The sequence below is a fragment of the Culex quinquefasciatus genome, chromosome 1 (genome assembly GCF_015732765.1).
Source record: "Culex quinquefasciatus strain JHB chromosome 1, VPISU_Cqui_1.0_pri_paternal, whole genome shotgun sequence".
Taxonomy (NCBI): domain Eukaryota; kingdom Metazoa; phylum Arthropoda; class Insecta; order Diptera; family Culicidae; genus Culex; species Culex quinquefasciatus.
This window is the reverse complement of record NC_051861.1, coordinates 110526602-110548628: the sequence shown is the minus strand read 5'-3', so window position 1 is coordinate 110548628 and position 22027 is coordinate 110526602. Positions and strand designations below refer to the sequence as shown.

Genomic DNA, 22027 nt, shown 5'->3' with positions numbered 1-22027 from the left:
CAAAAGTGATGAAAATGCATATGGGACATTTATGCGATCATGGACAGTATAGTGTTGTTGTATAATCAATTAAATATAATAATACAATATAATTTACCCTCCACCTATTTATAGGGAGAGGAAAGTTCATAAAAAAAAACCTTAAGAGATATTGACTTCAAACTAAGGTTAGTACAAATTATATTTGAAATTTTTGTCCCTCGGCTCTGGTCGAGGTCAAGGAAGGGGAGAAAAAAACTAACATAAAATTGTTAATTTCGAATGAACGTGCACTCATTTGTCCCATGCACTTGATGGAGACGCCTGGCGTTCTACCAAATCCCTGTCATCTTCGCCCCGTGAGATGATGTCTGCCAGAAACGATAGTTGACATTCCATCACAATTTTAGCTTGCTTTTCTTTCTTTTTTTCTTCAGGGGAAACACAACCCATTTAATTGTACCCCTTCGCTGACTCAACATTGCAAAATTTGATTTATTAAAAACCACAAATTTCACGCAGCAATATACAATGTACACGAATGCGGCATGAAAAAAAAATTGAAAATCTTAATTTTAGATCAAATTTGAATTTGTATTGGTACCAAACCAGCGAAAAAAACACAACCTTCATGGTATTTGTGTCTGTGCGAAGGCAAAAAGTCAATTGACTATTTAGCAATGCGCGCGCGACACCGCTTCAACAGTTTTCCCGACATTTGCTCGGGAAAATTTAGTCCAACCAGTTGGAAATTGCGGAGAAAAGGAGAAAAAAAAACAGAACATGGAGACGCACTGTGGATCATAAATTTTCGGAGCAAATCGGAGCGTGGGCGGATGACTGCGATTTCGACTTAGACTGAGGAGACCGAAAACGTTTTCGGGTTCGACTACGTGTTGCTTGTTTGATTGTTTTTGAGGCAATTTATTTTACTTATTTTACTTAAAGCTTTGAAATTTGTCAATTTCAAATCAAATTTTTCACTTTTTTCAAACTGACACAAACAATCGCCTGTTCTTAATTTTTCTCAACTTTAGTAAATATTTCTTTTCTCGACTTGAGAAAATTTCCCTCCCCATTTATTAGCGAGAGATGGTACAAAATATTTGTGTTGGCCGTTTATTTTTGGGGTCGGACGGATTTTGACGGTGAGAAATCGTATTTTTAGCCAAATCCACACGCGAAGAAATGGTCCAACCAACCACCGTTTTTGAGAATGTATCTGTGACGGCATTAAATAAACAATCTTTATTTTTTCTGAGGCGATCTCGATTTTCTTCAATTTCTCGAGTTAGTTTTTCGCAGCTTTCGGGGGCAGCATTGGAGTGTAATAAGGCCTCTCTGCCGTGGCTGCGTTGCCTAATAAACCGTCGTCGGATTAAACCTTTCGGCACGACTAGTCGGTACAATTGGTTAAAAGTAAGATTTTCTTTTTTTTTTGTGATAAATAAAGTGTTTCAGAGGCGTGCAGGTGGGAGTTAGTTATGACTACTGTGTATTGGATAATATCAGAGCGTAGGAAGTGTGAAGCAGAATGAACTGATCAAATATTGTTTGCCAATTTAAAAAAAAGTTTGAAATTTATCCCTAATCACGGAGTTACAAGATTGCTGAATTTGCGATCGATCCAAGAAAAGCTGAAATTTAATCACAGGTGTAGATGTAAAAAAAAACATCCGAGGTATTTATGGAAAAAAAACGACGATGAATTTCCTACTCAATTGAGAGATCCGGAAATGTTTAAAATTATCTCGGAAATGATGAACACCTGCAGCTTCAAGGGAGTTCAAAAGTTGCAAATGCAACCTTACATATCTGTAGCTCAGATAAGTTCTAATCGATTTCGATATTTCTGTTGCATTTTAGCCGAATCTACATCTCAAGAATTTTTCAAGCATTCAATTAATTTCGTTGTTTTCTCACTACTTGTTAAACAGCTTAATAATTTAAAAACTAACTTAATCCACCTGAGCAATTTTCTACGAAATCGGTCTTTCTTATAGAATTTTATTTTTTTTTTAATCCGACTGAAACTTTTTTTGTGTCTTCGGTATGTCCAAAGAAGCCATTTTGCATCATTAGTTTTCTCCATATAATTTTCCATACAAATTTGGCAGTCTTCGGCAAAGTTGTAGGTATGGATACGGACTACACTGGAAAAAGATGATACACGGTAAAACTAATTTTGGTGATTTTTTATTTAACTTTTTGTCACTAAAACTTGATTTGCAAAAAACACTATTTTTTTATATGTTTTAGAGGACATAAAATGCCAACTTTTCAGAAATTTCCAGAATGGGCAAAAAATCTTTGACCGAGTTATGAATTTTTAAATCAATATTATTTTTTTCAAAAATTCGAAATATTGGTCGCAAAAATTTTTTCAACTTAATTTTTCGATGTAAAATCAAATTTGCAATCAAAAAGTACTCTAGTGAAATTTTGATAAAGTGCACCGTTTTCAAATAAAATCCATTTTTAGGTGACTTTTTGAAAATAGTCGCAGTTTTTCATTTTTTTTAAATTAGTACACATGTTTGCCCACTTTTGAAAAAAAATTTTTTTGAAAAGCTGAGAAAATTCTCTACATTTTGCTTTTTTGAGCTTTGTTGATACGACCCTTAGTTGCTGAGATATTGCCATGCAAGTGTTAAAAAACAGGAAAATTGATGTTTTCTAAGTCTCACCCAAACAACCCACCATTTTCCGATGTCGATATCTCAGCAATTAATGTTTCGGTTTACAATGTTAAAATATGAAACATTCGTAAAATATTCCGACCTTTCCGAAAACAATATTTTCAAAACTTTTAAATCGAGACTAACATTTCAAAAAAAAAATTAAAATGTTTGTCTTGGTTTAAAAATTTAGAAAATATTTTTTTCGAAAAGATCGGAAAATTTCACGAATCTTTCATATTTTAACATTGTATATCGGACCATTAGTAGTTGCGAAAAATCATTTTCACAAATTTATATAATGGAGCTAGCAGACTTTGACAAACAAATAAACACTCTAAACACTTTACTCTTTGGTAGTTTGCCTGCTTTGTTTGTTTGCAGAAACGTCAGCCTGCATACATTTTACATTGTTTGCGAGTTTGTTTGTGTGTTTAACACAGTCTAATACCTCCTTAACAATCAGCTTAGTCTATAAAGGAAAATATCGACGGCAATATTTCAAAAGACATCACGAGCAATTCCAGCTCAAATCTGGATTTTTTTTGGTACTTTTGTACCCGACTCTCTCCAAATTCAATGACACTTTTTTAGACATGCCATCCTAGGCTTATATAAGCCATTTTTGTGTACATGGAGCCAATTGCACTCGAAAATTACATTTGAGAAGGGCGTAAGTTATTAATTTATTTTTGTATTTCGTAATTTAAAAATTAGTGTATCTCGAAGCCGTTGTATCGTATCAAAAAAAAAATACACTGAAAGAAAAATACACGCCGCATCTATGGGGTTTTTTAGCTTTTAAGTTCAAAAGTCAATTTTAAAGGTGATGTCACGATTTTCTTTCGTTTACAATTTTTAAGGAAATAGCCTAAGATGTGACAAAAAATACAAAAATCAATTATTAAAACTATATCTTTTTTTACAAGTCTAGAGTTTTTTTTGAAAAGGTCCTATAAGCTTTTGTCTTTCATATGTTTATAGGACCTAATCAAAAAAAAGTCTGGATAGTGTTCTAAGCCTCATAATTTTCAAACCTTATAGTGGGAATCGATCCTCCAGACAATTTTACTTAAAAGTCTCCATATTGACTATTGTCCTAAGTCCAGATACAGTCCTTGTGAAGATACGGGTTTTAAAAATAAAAGTGTTGAAAAAACATGGGTTTTTCTTTGCCAATTTTTGGTCATTTCTATATGACAGACTGATTTATCAGCCTCTTAAATATTTTTACCGGAAAGCTCGTCCGAATTCTTATAAGTTTGTCTCTGACAGCATTTCAATTGGATGTATGGGCTTACAGATATAAGCTTAATTACATTGCTAAAACTTTCAAAATTTTGAGGTTGGAGGTTTGACTTGTGTTATGTGATTTTTTCATTAACATTTCCTATATTTTTTTTTTCTTCTTCCTATATTTTAAGTGAAAAGAAGTAGGGTAGAGTAGTCATCAATGAGACACTGGGAACAATGATAAAATGGCTCTCACAAGTCGTAGTTTTAACCAATCAGGCTCATATTTGGGGAAAAGATGTGTCTACTAGATACACGTCTGCTATAATAGTGGCTTTGGATATGGACGCTCCCTTGCAAAGTTATTCATACAAGATTATTTCTGGGGTGTAAAAGTAAATTATGACTTAAAATAAAAATTTTCGCTCATAGGCTGCTATTAACACAAAAACTAATATTTCTCAAAATTTCTTTCATCATTTCACGGGGCATGAGTTGGGTACAATGTCCTATTATTGAGTTTTGCCAAAATTTATAATATACCCAGAATCTAGGACTGTCTCATTGTTACCCACTCTTTTCGGCCCATGGGTAACAATGAGACACTTTGATTTTTCTTCATTAAACTTTTCAAAATCTATGGAAATCTTTCAAAACATGAATTTAAAGTGATTTTTGGCATATTTATTGAGTTTGAACTTCATTTAACCAAAAATATAATGTTATTTGGTAAAATATATGGATTTTACAAAATTTAAATACTTTTTAGTATAACTTTTGTTAATTAAAATTTCATGTTGGCAAAATTTCTTTAAAATGTTCAAAGCAAGTCATCTGCAATGGAACAATATAAAAACATGATGTTTTACTAGAAAAGTGTTGATTTTTGTAGAGTGTCTCACAGCGATGGAATAATCATCATCAAAAGAAAATCTCTGGACGTTCATCAAGAGAAAAAATCCGAAGGGAGCATGGCTCTCCTCTCTCGCGCACGAAAGATCGGTAAAAAGAATTTAAAAAATCATCATCTTGATTATTCGGTGGAACATCTTTTTCACTACTACACTTGCGAGTGTAACGTCACAGTCGAAAAATTACCTGTCACATTTTGTAGATGGGCAATGTGTGTAAACGCAGTGAAATAAATATTGATAAGTGGTGCTGACAAGGAAATTCACAAAAAATCATCAGCAGATTGATTTTCTTAGAAAATTTCGGGAGCGATTTTCTTTTGCGTGATTTGCCTACTCTCTCTTTCGTGGGTGAATAAAGTTCGCAAGCGAAATTGATTTTTTTTTCGATTATTCCATCCCTGGTGTCTCATTGTTCCCCAGCTGTCTTATTGTTCCTGCCAAGTGCGTCTACAATGAGACAGTTGAATAACTCTGGTTGTAGATGTCGGATCGATCTCATATTTTGATCAATGTTGGAATACATTAAAAGAAAGAAAATGCAATAAAAAGCTCATTAAAACATGCTGATGAAAAACATACAAAAATCGTGGAAAGTTGACTACCCTACCCTATGCCTTAATTTTTGTAGTGTCCCAGACTGTGCATTTTTTACAATTTAAATGATAATGGTGCCATTCTAGAGCAGAAAATGTGAAAAACAAGCAAAAAATTGAAAAAGTTACTGTAAAAACATGAAAAATTAGATAGGCAAAATGTAATGATAGGAGGTGGTAGAATAGGCCAAATACTACCAAAAACATACATAAATGCAAGTTAAAATACTAAACAAGAAAAACATAAAACAAGAGAAGTAAAGTTTTTCGTAGAACAAAAGTTGCCCAAAATAACCTCCTGAACACGGGAAAATAAAAAAAAAATCGAAAAAAATTGGGCATTAGAGGGTTAAAATGGGGTTGCAGGAGTCGAATTTGGCGTTAAAAGTAAGAAAATAAAAAAAAGGATTTTTTTTTGTTCTCATACAAACTTTCGGATAATCGAACTTCACATAATCGAAACTTCGGATAGTTGAAGCTTCAGATAATCGAGTCTGGACTGTATTTGCAAAATTGAACTTTTTTCAAAGTTTTAACAAGATTTTCCAGAAATTATTCGTCAACGTGCCTTTCGATCTTCGGCGATGTAGGAAGCACTTCATTTATTGACACGATTTGTGCAATAATGTAACAATAACGTTTCATTTTTATCGAAAACTTTAGAAACATAAAAAATACCCCTCAAAACCACTATGACGCTGGAAAAATAACAACCACGTCGATTTGATGCATGCAATCGACTGAAATGAACATGGTACTTTGTAACACAATTACTTCGACGAACAAGTTTAACAAATGTTTTTCTGAGTGGTCCTAAGCAATACCTACAACTGCCGAAGACACCAAATCGATCAGATCTTTTTTATTTATTTTTTTTAACTCTAGACTTTTTTATTAGGTCCTAAAAACAAATGTAAACATTGAGTGTATCCCGCTTACTCCGTTGGACATTGACATAAAATAGTAGTTTATGTAACAAGTTGCAAAAAGAAGATTATTTCACTTCATTTTTTGAAATTCCGAAAAACACTTTTCGAATGGTCAATTGTCCATGTCATTCCACCGTTTAAATCAAAACAACGTTGAAAAGTATCAATTTTCAAAACCAGTTAATTTTTTCAGCATCCATTTCAGTGCTGAAAGGTAGAATATTCAGCATTTGTTTTGACAAAACGTTTCTATTCGAATCTGTTATTTGTGGTAGGGAAATGAAGGCTATTTCGTCAATCGAGAATGTCAGGAAAAGCAAGTAGTTCCACAACGGAACTGCTAAAAAACTTTTGTGCAATTTTCTGCTCTTCTTGATAAAAATAATTTGAATTCTGACTCCGGATGCCGAAAATTTAGCGACTTCGAATTCAACCCTAGCATTGCCGTATCCGTCTCTACAGCCCTGGTTCCAAGTAATTCCAGTAATTTAAAAGTAATCATTGGCATAATTACAGTATTCCTGGTAATTCCTTTCAGACTGATCAGTAATCCTTGTTGCTGTAAACTCCATTTTTTCAGCACATTTCAAAATTTGGGGAAGCAAACAATGGACTCTAGAGAATCCCAAAATCACGTGCACCTTGTTTTTTCCATTTTTTTTTTAGGGAGGAACGAAAGTATGAAGAATTAGTGCAGTTTTCCAATGTTTGTTGGTTTCAAATAGCTCTGGAACAAACCCAATTCTTTGCAAAAAACCACCTGCCCAATGTTGACATTTCGATGCCTCTGTGCTCTCTTGTTCTTAGCTTGCTGGTTTTCCTATCTAGTTAGCATAAGAGAGCACAGAGGCATCGATTTGCTCGCGCGATCACTTCCCCCCCTAGGGTAGTCCCCCTCGGTCGCCGTCAAATTCAAATCCAAAGTCCTCAACCTCGCAAAAATAAAAAAAAGGATGCATCGCCTACTACTCCAACACGCCATTGTCATTCTCACCTCAGGCGCCTTCGACTCGTTTCCAAGTCCGCGCTCGCGTGTGTGACTTAATCACGGATGATTTCATTCATCAACACGACGACGGCGGTGCGCTATTTTTGGGACATTGGCGCGGACGCCACTGTCCACTCCACATCGTCCGTGTAGTTGTGCGCCCTGTGCGTGTGCGAGTGAGTGGGATGGCCTCACTCTGGCGGCGTAGGCGAGCGAGATCGACGATGTTCGGGCCGCGTTCGGGTGTCCCCCGGACGGCGACGACGACAACAACACGGCCCGGGTCCGGGGGCCCCCGTGATCGGGCCAGAAATTGTTGCAGTGAAAATAGTCAGCCTTTATTCTTCGGATTGATCAGTATTCTTTCCGAGATCCGAGAATTTGTGTGCGATTCAAACTCTTTTTTTTTCTGTAGTTTTGAGGTAAGGTTCTGGACACCGAGGTGGAACCCGGGGAGTTCCGTGTGCACTGATCCTGGCGGGGTTTGATCCTGTTGCTGTTGCAGCTGTTTGCTTTGGAAAACCGGAGAAAACTTATTCAGGATTCCTGGAGCGGGACTCGCAGTGACAGCTCGGAGGAAACGATTGGCGGCCATTTTGTGCGAATTACTTCCATAAAAGGAAGCGCCATTTTGTGGTGTGAGTGCAGTGAAGAAAAACTTAAAATGGGGAACAAAAGTGCGAATTACATCACACACTGTGCGATGTTTTGCGATGTTTTTTTTTCTGACGTTTCGAAACCTTGGATAAACGAGTAACAATGTCACGCCAACGAGTGATGGAGCCCAAGATGGCCTCCAGGAACAATCCAGCAGTCGTCGCCGCCTACTGTGCGCTTAAGGTGCAAGTGAACATGGTGTTAAGAGCCATTGCGCACCGCCACCTAGCGGCTAAAAGCGGAACTTATCAGTGGTGACTCAGTGGTGCAAAAATTCCGCTCTCATTACGCGCTACGCTACGCAATCCAACCGTGTTACAGTCTGTGTCTGCGAATGATATAATTTCAAAAATAGCTCACCCCCGACAAAACCAAACTGTGCGCGAGCCTCGATTTCTGTCTCTTTTTACGGTCCGGTGTTGCTTCTTCGAGTTGAGAAAAACCGACGACGACGGTGTAAAAATAGAGTTTTCCGACGAAAATCGTGTAAAAATCCGTCTGCGCAGCAGGCGTGCGCGCGCACCCTTGCACACGCACACACTGAAAAAAAAAATCGCTTCCACCGTTTTTTATGTTTGTTTGTGTGCCGCGAACGAAGTAATTTTAGACTTTCGGAAAATTTGCCAATCTAGATGGCGGCGGCGGCGACTGTTGCCACACGAACAAAAAATGTGTGTGCGTGCGCGACAGATGACAGTTGTGCCCACCCACACACGCTCACCCAAGCGGACACATGTTCCCGTGTGGAAAACTGCCACTTGTTTTTCTTCGTTTTCGCCTGGCGAGGAATGTGGTGCAAAAAAAAAAGTGAAAGTTACGAAAAAAGATTAATTTTCTGTCGTCGGGAAATTAAGTCCAAGTAGGCCACCTGCGTGGGTGTGCGTTGCGCAGCAACGCGCTAGTAGTGGTGAAACGCACCGTTTCCTGGAAAGGAAGTGAGTCATCTCGCGCGACTTGGAGTGGAAAATTTTCGCGAAAATGGCAAATTTTAGCGTGGAAAAGGATTGATTGGAATCATTAAGCAAACTTGATTACTTTCAAAAGCTATCCATTTTAAGGAACCCTCGTGAAGGTTTGCATTATTGGTCGAAACGTCAAATTTAAAAAATCAAGATTTTAAATTCGAACAATCATTGAAACATGTAGGTGTTAATTTTCCTGCCATAAAAAAAAAAAACAATTTATTTTTATCAGCATTTATTTTGAATCTGACAAAAAGAACTGGCAACAACATTTGACACTTTTCGACTGTTTCAATTTTACTTTAGCAGGTTGCTTAATTTTAACTATGGCTACAGGCCACGTTTTCAACACTGATTATGAAAATGTAAAAAATCTTGCCAGATTTTGTTACGGAAATTCTAGCAGTTGAACCTTGGGCCTTAAATCAGTTCAAAGGTACTTACATATTTTCATCGTTTCAAAACATCAATTACACAGAAACTGATGAAAATTCATAATTTTCTGGGGTAAACAAATCATTTTTTGACAAAAAATCTGTCACCATTTTTTGATGAATATTACCATCATTTTTTTCTGTGTACGCCACAAATTTTGCTCCAGAGAAACGTCACTTTGCCATAAAATGACAGTTTATAGCGATACTAATTGAATAGTGCAGTCCCGAAAGTTTGCCGTTTGATTACCATCGCAGTTGACACACTTTGCGCACGATTTGCGCTGCCTAATGTGCTACTTTCTTTCGTTTTTATTCGCATAAAACGGAACTTTTTGGCAAAATGAGTTCCGCTAAACTTCACACACCGAGGGGCAAGACAATTTTGACGGATCTGCGATCGAAGTACTGTCAAAGTTCAGCTTCTTCAGCATCTTTACGAGTTTATTTTGTTTAGCGGCATCATCTAACTTCTAATTTTTCGGCAATTTGTTCGACGTGTGCAAATCTCCAAATCGATTCAAGAAGATTGCAAAAATGTGTTGTTGTTTTGAAGAAATCTACAATATACAAAAGCGTAACGCCTCTCCGTTACTGTTATGCCTCTGAGTGTCACCAATCTCCAATCAAAGCAACAGCTGCAGCATTGCGACCTTTTACCATGGCAAACCCGTAACGTCTCCCTCTCTTCGCTCTATTGTTCTCGCCGCAGACTTAGCTCCTAACACCACCACCACCACCACTACCAACAACAACCGCCATGGCTGATGATGAAGCTAAGAAGGCCAAACAGGCCGAAATCGAGCGCAAGCGCGCTGAGGTGCGCAAGCGTATGGAGGAGGCCTCCAAGGCCAAGAAGGCCAAGAAGGGTTTCATGACTCCAGAAAGAAAGAAGAAGCTGCGGGTAAGTTTGACAGTTGGCGAAGTGTAACGCCTGATTCGTAACGGCATTGTTTTCGTACTCTCACACAGTTGTTGTTGCGTAAGAAAGCCGCTGAGGAACTGAAGAAGGAGCAGGAGCGCAAAGCGGCCGAACGTAGGCGCATCATCGAGGAACGGTGCGGCAAGCCGAAGAACGTCGAGGATGCCAACGAAGGTAACGTTTGTCATGTTGCCCAGTTAGATGGAGCCCCCGTTACGTTGTTATTCTAGAAATTTAGATAAAAGATCCCCTGATTCCCTTGATATTGTTTCTCACGCGATCCTAAATTCTCATTGCTCTGGGTTCCGCCAGAGGGCCAAACAATCCCATTTGAGTTTACTCATTCCGCGCGTAACGCGTCATCAAACGTCATCTGCGAGCGTTACCGAGCGAGTGTGCGCGCGCGCAGCACACTGAGAAAAATCGCGACACTCATTTGATGCCCATTTTTTGCTCATTTCACGTCACAACCAAAACTCACATTTCAATTCAAAACTGATTTTTTTTTTCGATAAATGACACACTTTCTACATTACCCTGCCACGTCACCAACGCCATTTCCCCACCACCACCACCACCACAATCACTACCACCACAACAGAGTCGATCAAACGTGTCCTCCGCGATTACCATGCTAGGATTAATGCCCTGGAAGAGGAGAAGTTCGACCTTGAGTATGTTGTGAAGAGGAAAGACTTCGAGGTAGCTACCGCCCTTCAAAAACCCAACAACCAACTACAACCAAAACAACAACAACAACTACAAAACAACATTTGTCGATCTGTTCTCTCCGCTCAATTCTCTCTCTCTTTTTCTCTCTCTCAAATCTACGCTCTCTCTCTTTTCTTTTGTGTGCATCTCACCGCAAACGATCGTTTGCCACTTCTCTCTTTATCGCTCTCTGAGTCGATCTCAGAACGCCTATTGTTCTCTCGTCGCATACTCTCTCTCTCTCTCAACTACGTTCTGACTGTTTGGAGCTCTCCCTTTGACGTTTCGATGTTTCTTCTTCTGCTACATTGAGTATATCTGTTTGTTTACATGTTTAATTGTTCAAATGAAAACTTTTTTTTTGAAAGTTCGGTGAATGCACTGAACGAAAAATCATCGTTAAATGTATGAATGTGACGTGTGTTATTGTTCCTAATACCGTAACCCTCCCTCCCCCTGAAAAGTGACAGGATCGTTTCCAGGAATTTCGAGCCCCCTTTTTCGTAGATAATTCGACGCGTTTCAACGTGGACGTTTGTCAAAATTGCTAAATCTTTGGTTTTTTTGTAGCGAGCATTAAGCACATATGCAAAGAATACCACAAAAGAATTTGTACCCTGGAAGGCGAAAAGATTGATTCTGAGTATGAGGTCGCTAGGAAGGCTCTCGAGGCAAGGATTGACTTTTTGATTTTGCTCTTGATTGACCCGCCTTTTTGAACGCGCGCGCGCCTCTGCCTCAGACCACCTTCGTGTCTTGAAGAGAAAACAACAAATAGAGTTACGCCACTACCCACACACAAAAAAACACATCCAAGCAAACACAGACAAAACAAAACAACGGTGTTTCGCCGCGCCGCTGCCGCCGCCATTTTGTTTGCAGCGCCGCCGTCGCCGCTTGTCACGCGTGAATAACGAAGGCCGTTTTTCAGTACTCTTCTTTTGTTTATTATTATTTTCTTCTCTTTCTCTCTCTGTCTCTGCCGCCATCTTTAGTCACTGTCTCTCTCACTCTCTCGCCTCTCTGTCTCTTCCCCTCTGAATGCTGAATCTCTCAAGTAAAGCTTCATTAATGTACCGCCACCGGCCTATCGCTGCGAGTTTGTGTTTATCTTCGTAAACCCGAAAGTAGAGAAAAACAAACAAAACAAAAACAGCTTTCAGATTACACCCACACACAAACACACTGCCAAACAATAGAGGAGGTCCCCCCGTCGTTCGTTTCCGCAGTCGGAACACCAACCATTACACCGTAAACTACACTCACCCGAGACACCAACCCCCGCTCAACTGTCAAGTGAACTCGCCCAGCGCCCGATAGATGGCAGCGTGGTGCACTTTCCGAGAGCCAACAACGCCCACTACCACTACTACTACCAATACATTCCAAACATCATTTTTTAAACTGCGAATTCTGAAACCCTCTTCCAACCCCTTCTCCCACCTCTTTTATATTTAGTGTGTAACACTGCAACCTGTCACTGATCAATGACTCAAACCCTCATATATGTTATGTGTTTTTACCCAATAGCCGAGCTACAGACTATTTGTCGCGAATATTGGAATAGAATGGTTGGTTTGGAGGGTGACAAGTATGATTTAGAGCGAGGGGAAAAATTGAAACAGTTCGAGGTAAAGACCTTTTTAGCGGAATGTCAAAATTTATCGAGTTTGCCAACCAAAACAACAAACAAATACACTGAAAATACACGCAGAACTTAAAATATTACCCCCCTTATATTTTTTTGATAAACATAAAACCCGTTTTTTTTTTATTTTGTCACTTTGACGTTTACGTTGTTTTTGTTTTTTTACTCTCTCCTCTCAACTTAGTATACAAACGCAAACAAAAACAAACAAACCCTCACTACAGCGCACAATTGGCATTTACACTGAAAAAAAAAAATACAAGCAGATTTTTGTTTTGCTATTTTTTCGGCCTTTTTTGTGGAAATAACCGCTCTCCTTATTTTTTGTTCTCAAAACCCCCAGCTAAAGGAAACAAAAAAATACAAAATACAACCAAACTACACTACTTTTTTTTTGAGATTGGCCAGCGCCGTTCCGAGGCCACCGAGGCTACCGTTACCCCTCTCGTCACCAGCAAAAAGAAAGAATCGTCGAAAAAATCTCGTCATTTCGTATCGCAAAATCATGGTTCATTCAATCAAAAAAAAAAAAATAGACCGCAATATCGTCATTTGCTATAAAAAAATCGTGTACAAAAACAAACTTTCTCTCTTTCTCTCAGTTTAACCTAAAAAAAAATATCAACATCAGTCAGTTTCGTTCGCCCCCCTCAAAAAACCGTTGTTACAAATCGCACCCTAGATTAGCTTAACTTCTACCCCCCCATTCGACTCTCTTCTGTTTTTACTTTGTTTATCTAAGTTTCCTTTTTCTGTTGTTGTTATTGCTCCTAATGAATGACCGTGTTGCACATTCGTTTTCCCATTCGCAGACATGTTGAAAGACATTGTTAAAGAATATTTCAACCGTATGTATACTTGTGAAGGCCAGAAATGGGATTTGGAATTCGAAGTCCGGAAAAGAGATTGGGAGGTACTGCCGAACATATAAATATCCTATAATACCATTTGACCGCCGTTTTCCGTTTTTTAGTTTCTACCTCATTTTACGTTTTCGAATCATATATTTTCTTGTTCGTTTTTCACTTTTGTTCGTTTTTTTTTACTCTCTTAATTTCTCTTTCTGTTTCTCTCTGTTGCGAAATACCAAAAAAAAAAAAAAGATAAACATTCAAAGTATCAAACACTCCGACAATTCTCCGCGCCAAGCGAGAGAGTTTGACATCTCTGTCGTTTTGTTATTGTTTCCATTTGTTGCCACAGAAAACAAAAACACACATAGTAAACACCCGTTTTGTTTTCGTTTTTTCACTAAACTCACTCTCGAGCAAACTTTTGTGGACCCCCTACCGTGTCACACTTTTTTGTTATTTAATATCTGGCAGCACTGCCAAAATCTGCGATTTTGACAGCGAGGGGTAGGTCAATTCACGAACGCGCGCCGCCACCATCCGTAACGCCTGGGACTTTACGGATCCTTATGTACAGAACAAATCGGTGCGCGCAACGCAAGTGGACTACCCCTCGTCAGCTGTCAAGAGTTCATCCCACGAGGAGTCGCTCACTACTGGGCACGGAAGAGGAGAAGAAGGAAACATTTTTGTTGTTTATTGTCATTTGTTTGTAAACAAACACTGACGCGCGAACCCAAGGCAGCGGAAACGGGTTTTTTCGTCTGTGGAAAATCTTTGGACCCCTCGGACCATCGTTTCCGCCGCTCAATTTTTGCCACTTTTTAACGTTTTCGTTTTTTTCACTGAGAGTACTGAAAATTCATCCCAACGCCCCCCCTTGCTCATTCTTGGTTGATTCGTTTATAAATAATGTCAAATAAAACACACATGAATGCAACATTCCGTTTTGAGTACTAATCCCGTTCTTAGTAGTGGTGTAGAATTTGTTGGTTTGATCTAGTATGGAATGTACAGTTGATTTTTTCTCAGTGTCGATAGTTGTTTTGACTCGGGAAAGACGCGCACGAGCGAACTGTCATCCGTTCGACGGTCTACTCGTTCCGAGTAGGCCATGGAACGGGGTCACCAACCGGGGTAGAGTTTGCAGAGTGATCAGCTTGACAGCCAGACCACGCAAACGTTGCCTCCCTCTCGCTCTAATTGTCTTGGCCTACTGTGAGCTGCACCTATTGCACTAACCGCATGTCATCCACACTCTCTCTCTCTATCTCTCCCTCTCCCCCCGTTTCGCTCTTTTCAATCACTAACCCACAAAAACAACAAAAAAAATCCATCCAGCAATCAGATTCGAACCCAAACCGAGCTCTTGTCAAATATTTCATACACACTCGCAAAAATAAACGTACGCATTTCACACAAAATTACTACACGCTCAAAAAAGTAAACAATAATCCTTGGCGACGGCAACATTGCCGTAACAATAACAAATCACACACACACACGCACACACAGACCAATCCCATGTACGTGTACGTTTCTGTTTGTCTGTGATGTCGGTTCTAATGTCACGCGCACGAGTGACAGGAGAAAACGGTGAAAAAATACAACACACTTTTCTAGTTTAGCAAAAAACAAAAAAAGCCCAAAATCTTTCGAAAACCAATCTATTTTACTTGTCCGCACGTGTGTGTGCGTGTCTTTTCTCTCTCTTTCTCTTTCTGACGGTGGTGACTGTTAATGGGAAGAACCTGTTTTTCTCTCTATCTCTTTCTAATCCAAGCCTATTTTTTAGCTCGAACTTAAAGACAGAATTGCAACAAAAAAAACGTAGAAATTTAAAATGACAGTATGGCACAAAATAATCGTTTTTGAAAAAAAAAATCTGCCTCTTTTTCGCTCATTTTCACTAGATGTGCATTATTCTTCTTTTGTTTACCTTTTTGTTTACTTTCTCTCACCCACTATCTGTCTACTTTCGTTCCCCCCGTTGACTGTTTTCGTAGCAGCTGTCAAAACATACGGACCATTGTTACCGCAGTGTTGCCATCAAATTTTATATGTTTCCCCTTTAAATGTTCCTGTTATCACAGCTAACTTTCGTTTTTTTGTTTTGTTTCGCTTATCAATTGGATCGCCCGATATAAAAACAAACCAAAAGAAAGCCCGATGAATTATGTGCCACAACAACAAACAATAATTGCAAACAAAAAAAAATATAGTCCAGTATTGCACGTTGTTTTGTGATTTACTTCTCATCCTTTTATTTTACAGTGTACTAACCAGTGTTCAGACCCGTCATACCAAATGTTGTTATGTGTTATTTGACATTAAAATTTCGAAACCAAAACAAAAAGAGCTGTCACGCTGCGTCTCACCGACAGCAAGTCACGCGCAACCTGTTTCCTTCTCTTTTCTCTTCTTCCTGTCCGCGCATTGTCTCATCCACACAAATCCCCACCCTCTTTTCTTTTTTGTTTTTGTTATTGTTTTTGTGCGTCATTTGGCAATTGAAACGTCATCTGAAAATTTAAACAGCAATTTAAGTTCACTTTATGTGCCATACTGTGCAGTACCTTCACAAGATTACTCTCTCTCTCTCTCTCTCTCTTTCTCTATTTCACTTTTCTCCTATCTGTCTCTTTAATTCTGTCGAGTTTTGTTCACATTTGTCTAACAAAACAAAAAAAGCTATTTTTGAACCAGCGAAAATGCAAAAAAAAAACATTTTTTTCACGGAATTCCCAGTCAGAAAACCCTTCGAAGCGAAAACGAAAACAACTGTGCCCATCTCTTAGGAATTAATGAGCAAAAAACGTTAAATGTAACCGAGATTCGTCAGCCCAAGACCATGAAAACCCTGATTGAAATCAGTTCAGTGTCGCGTCGCAAACGTCAGTTCCCTGTTGTTGTTGTTTACGTAGAACCGCGCGCGCGGGCCGTCTATTTTATTTCTGTCTCTCTTTTCTCGTTGAGTAAACAATCAAAGCAAACAAAAGAAAAAGTTCAATCATGTTAAACTGTAGCAGATGTTTTGTATTTTTTCGTTTTTCCTATCATTTGTTTTGTTTACTTACACACAAACACACAGCAACGCTACACACACTGCAATTGAAAACAAATCGATGTTGGTTAGTGCAAAACACGCAGCCAAAAACTCACAAACACACACAAGTTATTTTTATGTTGTAATTCGCTTTCTCACCGGTAGAGGGAAACCACGCGGTTATGTGGATTTCCAGCTGCCGTGACATTAGGAACTTTGTTTACAATCTGTTGCCAGCTTTCACCAATACAAACACGTGCCACAAACTCTCTGTCACAAACAAAAACACACACAAACTACGTTAATCGTTGCCTTAGAAAGTACTAACGCCCCGTGTTACTATTAGTTAGAGTTAACTAGCTCACAACTGTACTAAACTAACGGTCTGCACCTGCAAAAACAAACAAACCTAGTTGTAACGCCCTTGTTTTTGGATGCTGTGTCCAGTAGCTAGTATTCCTCGTTAACAAACAAAACAAAAACAATGTACATTTCCGAACCCTGTTTTTCTTCCACTACTCACACGCTGTATATTTCAAAACTAGTTTTCCTGTAATTTTCAACCATAACAAAACAAACACAAATGTAGTAGTTTTGTTTACCGACCGCTCGCCGAGCCGAAACTAATCTCTTTCCTTTCTCTCGCCCGAACCCGCCCGTGGAAACGCTTAGATTTCCGACCTCAACGCCCAGGTCAACGACCTTCGCGGTAAATTGTAAGTACTCCTCAAGTGTGAATCTTTTTCAGTGCATAACCTCCTCTTCCTTCCTTTACTCTTTCTGCACAGCGTCAAGCCTACGCTGAAGAAGGTCTCCAAGTACGAGAACAAATTCGCCAAGCTGCAGAAGAAGGCCGCCGAGTTCAACTTCCGCAACCAGCTCAAGGTTGTCAAAAAGAAGGAGTTCACCCTGGAAGAGGAAGACAAGGAGGTACGTAGCGCGCGCAACTGTCACGTTGACAGGTGCATTTTTGGCGTCGTTTTGTCGCAGTGCAGAGCGCGGCTGTCACATTTTTTTGACAGCGCATCGCGCGGCGGCCATTTTGAGTTTTTTTTTTTTGGTGGCAAGCCTACTGCGTTTTTTTTGGCTCCCCACGTGACCCAGTCTCAACCGGATTTTTTGACGAGATTAAGGCTAGAGGGGACGCGTTTTCAAGCGATCGGTTCCGGACGCCATTAACCGTCGGTTCTTCCCGAACCCTCTTCCCCCTTCTGTTCTCTGTTTACTCCGCAGGCTAAGAAATCGGAGAAGGCTGACTGGCAGAAGAAGTAGAGAGAGCAACAAAACCACTTTTCTTTTAATTTTTATTTTTTGTATATTTAAAATTAACTGGAAAACATATGTGTCTATTTATTAATTTTGCCAACTTTTAATGTTACTTTCCAAAAGAAAAAACAAACACTCTTACCACACAAACAAAGCACAATTTGTGAACCGGCGTACGAGAGGGTAAAATTCCTTATCTGCTGCAAATTAGAACCAGTTGTTACCAGCTACGCAAAACCAAAATCACGCAAATAAATCGTCGTTTAGAGAAAAAAAACAAACCCCAGAGCCAAATTTGATGTTTTTTACATTAAAAGAAAATGAGTTTTGTTATTCAGAAAAACCGCCACAATTCAAAATGCCAGTAGTATACTTTTTGTTGTAAAATCCCGCTAGGTAATATCGAAATTTTCCATTTATTTTGGTTTATTTATTTCTTCATCAATCCGGCATGAAAATTATTCTCCTCCAAGAGCCACCCTATCGATCTGCAAACCAGTGTCACCCACCCTCACCTTTTTACTTCACTATCTCTTCCTAATCATATTTTTTTTTTCAAACTTGGCGATGATCGAAAAAAAAAATTGCAGTGTCGCGCCCCTCGGTCGTCAAATTTGCACGATCATTTCAGATAACTCATTTTTTTTGAGTAATTTTCACTCAGATTTGGTTAAAACTGACCTTAATCAAAAATTATTTGTTTTTACTCATATTTGGGTGAATTTCATCAGCATTAGCCCAAATTTTACGGAGAAAAATCAGTTTCCAAAATTGTGAAATAAAATTCTGAAATTCGAAAATTCCATTATTCAAATATTCAATTATTCAAATATTCAAATATTCAAATATTCAAATATTCAAATATTCAAATATTCAAATATTCAAATATTCAAATATTCAAATATTCAAATATTCAAATATTCAAATATTCAAATATTCAAATATTCAAATATTCAAATATTCAAATATTCAAATATTCAAATATTCAAATATTCAAATATTCAAAAATTCAAATATTCAAATATTCAAATATTCAAATATTCAAATATTCAAATATTCAAATATTCAAATATTCAAATATTCAAATATTCAAATATTCAAATATTCAAATGTTCAAATATTCAAATATTCAAATATTCAAATATTCAAACATTCAAATATTCAAATATTCAAATATTCAAATATTCAAATATTCCAATATTCCAATATTCAAATATTCAAATATTCAAATATTCAAATATTCAAATATTCAAATATTCAAATATTCAAATATTCAAATATTCAAATATTCAAATATTCAAATATTCAAATATTCAAATATTCAAATATTCAAATATTCAAATATTCAAATATTCAAATATTCAAATATTCAAACATTCAAATATTCAAATATTCAAATATTCAAATATTCAAATATTCAAATATTCCAATATTCAAATATTCAAATATTCAAATATTCAAATATTCAAATATTCAAATATTCAAATATTCAAATATTCAAATATTCAAATATTCAAATATTCAAATATTCAAATATTCAAATATTCAAATATTCAAATACTCAAATAAAATTGCTTAAAATAGCTTAAAATTGCTTATAATTGCTTCAAATTGCTTAAAATTGCTTAAAATGGTTTAAAATTGCTTAAAATGGCCTAAATTGCTTAAAATTGTTTAAAATTGCTTAAAATTGTTTAAAATTGCTTAAAATTGCCTAAAAATTGCTTAAAATTGCTAAAATGGCTAAAATTCTAAAATTGCTGAAAAAATCAAAAATAGATTGGTAAACTAAAATTGAAAATAGGCTAAAATTGCTCAAATTGCAAAAAAATTAAATAATTGCAAAAAATGCAAAAAAATGGTAAAATTACAAAATAAAACATTAAATTAATAAAATTGCTAAAGCTGCTAAAATAAGTGCTAAAATTGCTAAATGTGCTATTAGTGCTATAAGTGCCAAAATTGCTAAAATTGCAAAAACTGCTAAAATTGAAATAAGTGCTGAAATTGCTGAAACTGACCAAATTGCAAAAATGGCTTAAATTGTAAAAATTGCTAATTGCAAAAAATGTTGAAATTGTAAAATTTTTGAATTCAAAAATTGCTAAAATTGCAAATAATTCTAAAATTACCATGAAATTTCAACACATTATTTGTGTTTACGAATTTCATGAACGCTTTTTCACGATTTTGGAAACAGATTTTTCTCCGTGTAATTAAAAAGTCACTCAAACGCGGATAAAAATCACCCAGAAATGAGTAATATGAAAAATGAGTGACCAAAAATGACTGAAAATGGCTCAAGAATGCGTCATTTGAAATAGCTGTGTGAAGCTGTCAAACTGACAGCTCGCGCGCGACCTGCGCTCGAGGGGCCCACCAATGCGATTTTATTCCAACATCGAACTGTTTGAAAAAAGCAACGATTTCCGCTTTTGATGAGTTTCCAAATGCAATTGCAAGATAAAACCTCTACGAAATTAGCTTCAATTGTGTCCATTTGAGTATTTGATTGAATCACACACACACAGGTAGGGTGTTCCAGAACAAAAAGAGCAATCAGTGAGCACGGCTTTGAAACCTTTTTTTCGTTCAAAGTAGCAAATTTGCTGACGTTTCAAATCTCGACTTCTCGAGCTTCCTCAAGGTTGAAACACAGCGAATTTGACACTTTGACTGCCAAATCAATCATTCCCTCGCATTTTATTCGTAACGAAAATGATTTTTCTTCTCATTCGACAGTGATTTTTTTTTGCTTTGTTGTGTTCAAAATAATAATGCATTTTTCTTTTCTTATTTTTCCTCTCCTTCGTCTCACCCCTCGCGTCACCAACCGAGCAGAAGAAGCCCGACTGGTCCAAGAAGGGCGACAGCAAGGTAAAAGAAGAGACGGAAGCCGAGGCATAAAATGGCCGACTGTCCACACCATCAAATACATCCAACTATTTGTCTGTTTTTATTTAATCTAAACCATAAAGAAGCAAAAAAACTTTTTGTCAACGTAACCTAAAAAAAAAAAAATGATGAATCAAAAAATCGTGAAACAGTTTATTTTTAACCTCGTTGACCCCAAAAGCCCCCCTCCCTCCTTGTTGTTTTAGAAAATTCCCCACAGGTGTCACTAGCAGCGCGCATCAAAACGTCACGCTAGTGTCAACACTCTGTTGTTTCAGCAAGTCTCTCTCTCAATTTTATCGTACTTTAACTACTTTTTTCAAAACGTGTATTTTGGAAAGCAACCAAGCAAAAAAAAAAAGAGTAAAAATCATTCTGTGAACTAAACCTGATTGTTTTGATGTGTCAATTTAACTGCGTGTTGTGAAAGCCATGTTTTACCCAGCGAATAAACTTGTCAACCCCCTCGAACCTAGGAGGAAGCGGCGCCCGCGAACTGAACCCCGAGGCGAGGCAGTGACGGCGGAAACCCTACAAATGTTCACCAACAGCCATCTTTCGTAAGTCGCGGTACTACACGTCGCTAGCGCAACCTGTCTCGTCCAACGTCTGGTCGTTGTCTTCGCCGTCGTCCTCGTCTAATTGTTTGTTTTGATGTTCGCCGTTGTTTTGATCCGTTGAAAACCCGGTTACCAAACGAAATCCCCCTCACTTTCGCAGGAGGTTTCCCCCGAGACCAAGTAAACGCCCCGAAACGTCACGAAGGAGGAAGAGGAATCCAGCGAACCCCGCCGAACCGGACTTGTTTACGATGACGACTTACAACAGCAGCAGCAGCGCCGCGAGCGGCCGAAACAGGAAATATTTTTTGTACCACTTTGAAAAGGAACTACTTTTAAGCGTGTAGCCGGGCTAAATTTAGTTTTAAACAAAATAGTTTGCTAGCACTTCGAAATGCACGAACACACACAGTTGACAGTTTGTTTTGTTTTTTCTTTCCGTGGAGATGTACACATACACTTGATTTTAAATAAATAAAAACGATGAACGCTCACTAATACAGGTTAGGGTATGCAAAGAAAAACAATACGATCGCGAGAAAGAGTTAGATTCGAAAGGCAAGTCTCTCTGTAAATTTTTCAGTTTTCGTCGTCGCAACGTCGGCAGCTTTCGACCACCGCAAGGGTTAACTTTAAACTTTATTTTTTTCTGAGTAAACGAATATTTTTAACATTTGTAAACCCGAGGAGCGTTTTTCTTTCCGTGTGTACTGCTGAGGGGGAGCTGCCAAATTGCAGGGTTGCCAGTTTCGCTTCATTTT

General features: G+C 37.8%; 1 protein-coding gene across 10 annotated transcripts; it reads left to right on the top strand.

Moving 5' to 3' along the window:
* The first annotated feature begins 1286 nt into the window (after positions 1 to 1286).
* Positions 1287 to 21784, top strand: LOC6047714 (troponin I). Of its 10 annotated transcripts, XR_005277250.1 has the most exons (9): positions 7586 to 7736; positions 10080 to 10271; positions 10340 to 10463; positions 13461 to 13561; positions 17218 to 17261; positions 17334 to 17475; positions 20653 to 20688; positions 21183 to 21266; positions 21427 to 21784. XR_005277250.1 is itself a non-coding variant. In XM_038253991.1 (8 exons), the coding sequence occupies exons 2-8, from the start codon at positions 10128 to 10130 to the stop codon at positions 21448 to 21450; spliced, it is 615 nt and encodes a 204-aa protein (XP_038109919.1). In that variant the 5' UTR covers positions 7586 to 7736; positions 10080 to 10127; the 3' UTR covers positions 21451 to 21784. The 10 variants fall into 10 exon arrangements, 8 of the variants coding, with proteins under 8 accessions (XP_038109891.1, XP_038109898.1, XP_038109906.1 ...); XR_005277251.1 differs by lacking the exons at positions 13461 to 13561; positions 21183 to 21266; positions 21427 to 21784 and adding exons at positions 12531 to 12631; positions 17779 to 18207 and having other exon boundaries at positions 20653 to 20689; XM_038253991.1 differs by lacking the exon at positions 21183 to 21266.
* The last annotated feature ends 243 nt before the right edge of the window (positions 21785 to 22027 follow it).

Excerpts from the sequence above, each read along its gene's own strand:
- LOC6047714 (XM_038253963.1), top strand. The coding sequence starts at position 10,128 with ATGGCTGATGATGAAGCTAAGAAGGCCAAACAGGCCGAAATCGAGCGC. Across the intron at positions 10,272-10,339 it reads AAAGAAAGAAGAAGCTGCGG|TTGTTGTTGCGTAAGAAAGC; the intron begins GTAAGTTTGACA and ends ACTCTCACACAG. Across the intron at positions 13,562-17,217 it reads TCCGGAAAAGAGATTGGGAG|ATTTCCGACCTCAACGCCCA; the intron begins GTACTGCCGAAC and ends GGAAACGCTTAG.